The sequence below is a fragment of the Micropterus salmoides genome, unplaced genomic scaffold, assembly GCF_014851395.1.
Source record: "Micropterus salmoides isolate LMB-PRFRI ecotype aquatic unplaced genomic scaffold, ASM1485139v1 Ms_hic_scaffold_8, whole genome shotgun sequence".
NCBI lineage: Eukaryota > Metazoa > Chordata > Actinopteri > Centrarchiformes > Centrarchidae > Micropterus > Micropterus salmoides.
In genome coordinates, this window is record NW_024044570.1 from 16163430 (window position 1) to 16171644 (window position 8215).

Here is an 8215-nt window from a genome sequence, read left to right on the forward strand (position 1 = left end):
ACACACACACACACACACACACACACACTCAAGAAAAGGCTACTCACAGCACGCTGCTGCTGTTGATGGGAGGGAAGTTTGATTCTCCTGGCAGTGCCTCCCTCTTCCCTGCTCTTTGTGTTACCTCAATATGACATTTCTGGACTGTATTCAGCAGATCAGCCCGAGAAATTAATTTGTCGATACACTTTGATTTAATGGATTTCTTGTTTTCTCTCTCTGTGTGCCCATGTAATCTGATCAAACTGACAGACCCTATGTCAAATCAACAGTTATGTTTGCTGTGAGTATTAAAACTTGAATGACACCGTGTTTAAGTTGTAAAAATGCCAAGTAATATTGACGACCATCGTGAAGCAGACACAATCACAAATGCGAAAATTATGAATAGTTCTTTATTATGAATTATCAATAGGCTATATTGATGATGTTTTCCTGTAATCCTACAAATGATATGGGCTTGATTATATAATATAGATCATTTATTACCTAAATGTGTTAGCCAGACAATAAACATAAAAGCATTTTTTTGTCAATAGTTTACTCTGGGTAGCTTTTATTTTGAAGGAAAACAAGTTGACTAAAGCTGCAGTCAAGAGCGCATGCGTAGTGGGAAAAGCGGCACAAACAGAAAGCAGGATGAGAGAAAAGGCAACGATATGTGAGTAACAGCAACTATGTTTATTTCCTTTACCAATGTGTCATATTCCCGTTTGTGCGTAACTCTAGATGTTCAACGTTACCACATTTGTTTAACTGATTTGTTTCTGAAACGTGCAACCGGAAGTCCTAGCTAGCTAACCTGTAGCTAACTCGCAGCTAGCTAGCTCCTTAACGTTTGGCAGTTTTTCGGTGGCAGATGACAGTTTGGGTGAATGTTTAAGTTTTGTGTTTCCTCCAGAGTGAGTGTCCACCTCCGGCGCTCAGACGCTGAACTCTGAACGCAGAGAGCGCCACATGGAGGCGGTGCTGAAGAACTTGGCGAGCACGGCGGAGCTGCTGGCCGTGGCAGCGCACAGCAGTGTAGTGGAGCAGTGGGATAAACAAACTCTGTCCAGAGCTTTTCACTGGGCACAATACTGCGAACACCTGTTCTCCAGGTTTCACAATAACCCCGCGATTAGGAGGATTGTGGAGAAGCAGCTGCAGCTCACAAATCAAAGTTTACTAACTGCCTTCCCCGGATACACAGAGGTCTCCTTCTCGGACCTCTCCCGGTGTCAGCACCTGTTACTTGTTGGACTGTTGAGCAATCCTGAGCTTCCCAGCTCCATCATGAAGACACTGTTTGACACTATGAGTCCTGTAAACACCAAGCAGAGTGAATATCAGGATGTTACTGGCTTGTGCAGCCGCTTCATTCAGTGCAAATCAGCTTGTAAAATCCTGAGTCCTCTCACACTGTCAGCTGTTGGTGTTGATGCTGAGGTACAGGGGGTGATGCTGATGGAGAAGCTGGGTGATCTGCTGAGCCAAGGCAGTGAAGCCTGTCGGACAGAGCACTTTTTAGACTCTGTCCTCCAGGGATGTGAAGGAGCAGCAGAGCATTTCTGTCTGGTCATCGCTGCAGCTCTGCTGACAACAAAAAACTCAGGTGCACAAACTGCATCGCAGAATTTTCTCTTGGACTGGCTGAAGAAAAAACCCAGTGTGCTGCTGCACATGTGTTCTGCACTACCTACTACACTTCTTTTAGACCTGGCTAAAGAACACCTGAAATTCAGAGATGCTTACTATGATGTGCTGAAAACGTGGGCTTCTGATATGGAGCACAGCATAAGTGACGGTGAATGGGTTCAAACCTGTTCAGACCGAACAGTGTCCTTCCAGAGACTCACTAAGCACTTCCTGGCCTTGTTTGAGGCCTGTCCCTCTTTGAGCGAGGATGGAGAAAAAGAGCTTAATGCTTTGAAAATGTCTGATGGAGACTTTGATGTCAGAGGTCTGAGTGTTTGGGGAGACCTCCTGTCAGCATTACACAAGTGACTCAGTCAGTCTTGGAGCTTCTTCACAGCTGGAAGAGATGCCCAAAATATAGACAAATGTATATATTGATGCCTTGATACAATGTTTGACTATGGCTGGGTATTAAACATGAATACTTTATTGATACCAAACAAAATGTGTCCATAGCAGAGATTTTTTTAAGTTGTCAATGAAGGCTGGCATCAAGTGCTTGCTCGGATCTTTACTTAGGTTCAATCTTACTTTTGCTAATTTTAGTCTATTTTATTTAAGCAATGTTCTTGTATGGCTGCTTGGATTTAGACAATATTTAACATTTAAGAAGTTTGGGTTTTTTTGATAAATGAGAAAAAGGGGTGTTTTGGTATCAGTACAGAAATGCAGGTATCGTATCATATATTAATATAACTCAGGTCTTTCATCGCAAAATACACAGCGCTCACAACTTGAATGTTGTCCAGTCGTCCACAGAGGTTTCTTCTACATTTCAAATCTGACTGCGCAGACTAATACAGAATCAGAAACGCAATATAGATTATTTTACAGGATGGAAAAATAATAAAGATGTAAATTGATGACAGTATTTTAAAAAATGCTCACATTTGTAAGTTGAACTAGCGTGCGTTCTTTCACAGTAATAAAAACTTTTTATTCACTTTATCCATGCACTCTGTAAAAAACAGAAGTTAGTTATTTTTATTTCAACCTATTACAATTGGACATTTCTTAAAAATAAACATCTTAGAGAGTTTGGACAGATGGTAGCATCGCATGTTGCTTTGTAATTGGTAGCAGCACGTGACCTGACTGGATTAAGTTGAAGGTAATTGTCATGCAGTGAATAGTTCACACTTTATAAAATGGTCTCTAGAGATTCAGTGGTTCATTTAACATGATAAATTCCACCTTACTACCAAATAATTATTCATGTGCTGTTTTCATATAATTCTGTTGCAGTTGATTTGTGAAGTCCTGAAAAAAATAATATGAAATGTATTTCCACATTGTGCAGACCTGCAGAGAGAGATGGGTTTGATAAAAATTGTTTTAAAAGACAAGTCGCTATAAAGAAATTGCAGTACGCAAAAAAAGTAAAATCTTTGTGTGATCACATTCACCCTTTTCCAACTGCACACACCTAAACTCATTTTCAGCTTCTCACACACCATCTGTCATTATTGCCTTTTCACCACAAAGCTGCAGCCTGACTATCAAAACATTTTGATTGGCTAGATGCTAGTCATGTGACTCGACTGCCAATTCACATCTCAGACCTCGTCCATGTGTCGGAGCACCTCTGCGGCGAGGGATCAGTTAGTCAGATCAGACGTCTTCAATCAAACCTTCCACAATAGCTGGTGTGTGACATAACTCTGGCAGACAGCGGATTAGAGACCCGGACGCCGTGTGGAGGGAAACACCAACACTGCCACAGCTCATTTAACACACCATGAAAGCAATTCACGTAGAGACAGACAAGGGTCACTGAGTAAGAGGCAGCATGTACACAACCAATTTATTTCCAGCCAATGAATAACATATGCATCTGGCTGGATGGAAAGCAACAGCGGTGAAAGGGATTTCACCTGCTCCTGTGTTTATAAATATATGCAAATTCATTTAATTTAAGTCATGTAACTGTAGATCAGATTTGAACCAGTCGGATATTGAAGAATGTGAGAAAAGAAGACAAATAATTTGTGGGCAAATGAAGACACAGTTCGTCCTCTACATGTTACATTATCATTTAGCCACAGAACACTGCCATATTATTTTCATTTTTAGATTTTGTGTTTGTCACTCTTCTTCACAGCCTTAGACATAACTGGCAGAGTGGGAAAGAAACCATGGTGATGAGTCAGATGTGTTACTGGCTGACTCCAAATGAGAAGCCTACAAGAAAAGCAACGCACCACAATTTAGTCTGTCTATACTGGATGAAAACATGTTCACCCATTATTTCTACAGGATAAATATTACCTACATGTCTGACAGTTGATAATAAAAATGAAACTGCCATTATTGTCAATCGTACGCCAAAGCATCTTTAGTTTCCTTTGATAGGGAGCTGCATTATTTGAATATAACCAACCATTTTGCAGAGGTCCCATTATGTTGGAAGTCACCCCTCAATTGTACAGCGGTATTTACCAACCAGTTATTCAGATAAATGTGATCAAATTGCCCTTTGCTCTTAACCTGCAACGTCAAATGACAGGGTTGCGTTATTGTATCACTTCAAACAGCGGGAAGTCGACAGAGCCTCGTGATATGTCTACCACCAGCACACTTTAAATGTGGGATGTCAGCCTGGAGACATCTCTTAATCTGCTAACAGAAGTTAACAGCTAATCTCTCGAACGATGAATTTAGGATTCCTCCAAGTTAGGAAATATCATATTTGGGTGTGAAGTGACAAATGTACAGTATTTCCTCCTCTCACATCTTATCCCTCTCTTGTTTTTTATTCTATCCAGTGTTTTATTTTTCTCTGTCAGCATGGGGTAACAAGCCGCAGTGAGACGCGCTGAGGGCGACTGTTGTTCTGCGGCTCGTAAAGGGCCGTGAAGGATAGCATTCATTAAAACTCGGATCCAGCCCCCATCTGGTGGTGTGAATAGGGAGAGGGGCGGGGTGTAGTGGGGTGTGTGTGTGTGTGTGTGTGTGGGGGGGGGGGGGGGGGGTAGAGCCCTCCCTCGGCACGTGCCTAAGCCGCTCCAGCCTGGCCCTTGTCTGGCCTCGGTGACGGATCACAGAGGCAGGGGGGCCCCTCCGCACACCTGTGACCCACTCTGAGGATGCTGATGATCAGTTGCCTCCATCATCAGGCACGCGCCGAGGAAGAGGGACTGAGGCTTTAATTTGGTTTTTCACAAGTGAAGCTGTGAGGAGGAGGTGGATGTTTTCATATGAAATGCTGAAAGAAATTCACATCGTCCTTTCCAGGACATCTCATGAAAACTGCACTGTCAGACACTCCAGGGAGGTGCTGTGTTTGCACAAACACTGCTGTATTTTGGCACATGAGGAGGGGGTTGATATGTAGGGGGGAAATCCAGTGACTACTGAAAATAGTTGTAAAATCAAAAAGAACAAAAGAAAGTAGAGCTGCAACAATTAATCGGTTAGTCGATCAACAGAAAGTTAATCAGCAACCATTTTGATAATTTAAGTTATAAAAAAAAATTGAACATTTGCTTGTTTAAGCTTCTCAAATGTGACAATTCACTGTTTTTCCTTCCCTTTACATATTCAATTAAATGTTATTGGGTTTTGACCTGTTTGTCGGACAAAAAGGAAACTGCGGTGAGCATTTTCTGATGTTACATAGACCAAAACGATTAATTGATTTATTCAGAAACTAATTGGCAGATGAGCAAACAAATAATCGTTAGCTGCTGCCCTAAAATAAAGATCTATTTAAGTTGCAGTTATTTTATGATTATGGCATTTTTAATGTGAAATAAAATGATTGCAATATAAGCTGTAAAATATTTCCCCTTATTATCTGTAAATTGTTTCCTCATTGTATAAGACAGATTCCAAAGCACTGCAGCAATAAGAATATCGTGTACAATCTTATCAGCCTCTCACCCTTTGTCTGTGTGTGATATGAGCATGATGTGAGCATGTTGAAGAGAGGAGGGTATGAAGCCGTCAAGGTAGTGTGAGAAGGGGGGAGGGGAACTAGAAGGACCTGTGAAAGATTACCTCACATGCAACTGTAATAAACCAGTTCTGTGGAGGAAAAACAATTGGATGTAGCAATCTCCTCGCTTTTCCTCTGATCTTGGAAGATACAATTCTCCTTCCGCATATCCAGGTCTGTAAATGTAATTCTTAAGGCATCACTGTTCCCTGCTGCATTACTATGGGCAGTCGTTGTTGCTTTTGGGAGCTAAACAAGATTGATATGTTTTACAGTGGACGCTATATTTGCATATCACAAAAGGGAAAGTTTTTGCATTTCATCATGAGTATCTTTAACAGAAGCTCATTGCAAAAAGAAACACATAGGGGAGATTCAGAAAACGTTTTGGAAACAGCAGTCTTTAAAATGAATATTTGCTTTAGTTTGTGTACAACATTTTATTACGGGTGAGACAGACTGATTTGGGGTGCCAAGCTCTCCATTAATAAAGCAATTAGCAAGGGAGGAGAAGGAGGCGTTTGTAAATTGAATTTCCTGGAGGAAGTGTAATGTCATGCTGGGGGGTGTCATAAAACAGTAATTACTCTAATACTGCTTTGAATATTTTGGTTATAATGACCTGATCTTTTAGCATAGGTGAGAGATGAATTTTTAGGATATTCGAGCAGCACTGTGGAGAGATCAGGCTGCAGACCAGAGAAGAGAGAAGGGATCAGGAGGATAATTGCATGCAGGCAGAGCCCCAGGGGAGGAGTGCAACCCCGTCATCAAACACTCATTCTGGCTGGGCCTCATCCCATTACAGTCCCCCAGGAGCAAAACTGCACCTGCCCCACAGACTGACAACTACTCAATCCCCCTTCACTCAATCTCATGATTACACAACCACACAAACGGCACCAACAACATCAACATGACTTAGTCTGAGAAGCTGCAAAAACACACAGGCTGGAGGTGAGAGGCAGGTGAACGCTGGGAGAATTTCCACCTATGGCTGAAATGTTGACACCAGATTTTTGTCCAATTACCGCGCGCCCCAACGGGCACGTCACTGGTGCAACAGCCATGACCTCTCTGGCTGGTTAGGCATGAGAAAACATGTTCCATGTGGCTGGTGACACAATTGTGTTTTCTGTCAAATTAACATGTGCACCGAAGAAGCAGGCGGCGGTGAGCGTTAATGGTTTCTCTCCTCAGCCGGGCAGATAATCGGAGGAGATTTATTGTAATTGCTGCCACTACTGCTACTGTAAGTGTTTCAGACATGGAGCTGCTTCCTGTGATCGAAGCATCCGTCAACACAGAACAAGACTACTGTGGACTGAACACTGCCCCTGCACATTATATTGAGTCAGACTGTCCATCATGTGCGTAGAAAAACTGATGGTCAACAACCTAACCCCCACCCCCACAAACTTCATACCTGTCTATCATTTCTTCTTTGGTGAGAGGGAAGTTTCGAAGGATTTATCCACATATTCACCCTGTTCTATAGTTAGAGGAAGGTGGAAAACCTACCACATTTAATGGCTACCAGGTCAAATTGTCAACATGCGTAATGAGGACCTTCAAGAAGCAGGTCAGACCTCTGATGATGGACTCACACATCAGAGGATGTTGCTCCCATATTATGTATCCGCTCCATGTAACTCATTCCCACGTGCAGTGGCTCAAAGGCACAGTCAGTAGGATTCCCCTGTCTTTCATATGTCCAGAGTTTTACACGCCATTGAATTCATCCTGCTGCAGGGAGAAGCTCAGAGTGATGCATGTGAATGGATGGACTAAATGTTTTGCTGAATTATTTACAACCTCATTGATAGGCTGCAGTGAGGTTGTTCGCTCTCCAAAACACACTGGACACACTGCAAGGCAGCACAGAGGTACCGCTGAAGGGATATTACCTTTCTTGCTCACTCTGTACACCTGTGATTTCAGATTTAACTGTGTGTCATAAGATATCTGTTCTTTCATTACTCCCTGGATGTGGGGTTCAATGGTGTGGAAATTATTGGTGAATTCTTCCATTTGAAACTACAAATAAAATGTAGTCCATTCTGCACATTCTATGCATGGGTGCAAATATCCTCTGTACAGGGAATCTAGATATCAATATCCTACTATAAAAAAAAATATTATTTTTTTTATTATAGACTACATACAGTATTTATATTATACAATATTTAGTTTTAACAGTGTCTTATTTTATTGGCTTTTATCACTTAAGATGAATAAGTAGAAATAGTTGAATAGATGAATAGCTTTTAGAAAGACTTTCATTAAATTATTAAAACCTAAACAAACTCATCCTAATACATAAAATAACAAATAATGTTGCAGATTTAAGGTTTCACCTATAAAGTCAGTATTTCAACTGTGACCCTTTGCTTTTGTTTCTAATGGCTGCTTGTGATATTGATAATCTAGAAATCGAATCTTATCCTACGGCTGCACCCAGTTTAAGTTCTTGGTTAAAATGTGATTAAACTGTGTACGCAATGTAATGAACATTGACGTCTTTAAGTCAGTGATTTCTAGCAAATGGGAAATACTAATAACTAAGAAACAGGCTACAGTGATGACTTGAAACGTAGCATG

At 41.4% G+C, this 8215-nt stretch overlaps 1 protein-coding gene across 1 annotated transcript; it reads left to right on the top strand.

The window, feature by feature from the left end:
• Window positions 1-566: 566 nt before the first annotated feature.
• Window positions 567-2621, top strand: fancf (FA complementation group F). The gene is made up of 2 exons (XM_038706309.1): window positions 567-661; window positions 902-2621. The coding sequence occupies exon 2, from the start codon at window positions 958-960 to the stop codon at window positions 1984-1986; it is 1029 nt and encodes a 342-aa protein (XP_038562237.1). The 5' UTR covers window positions 567-661; window positions 902-957; the 3' UTR covers window positions 1987-2621.
• The last annotated feature ends 5594 nt before the right edge of the window (window positions 2622-8215 follow it).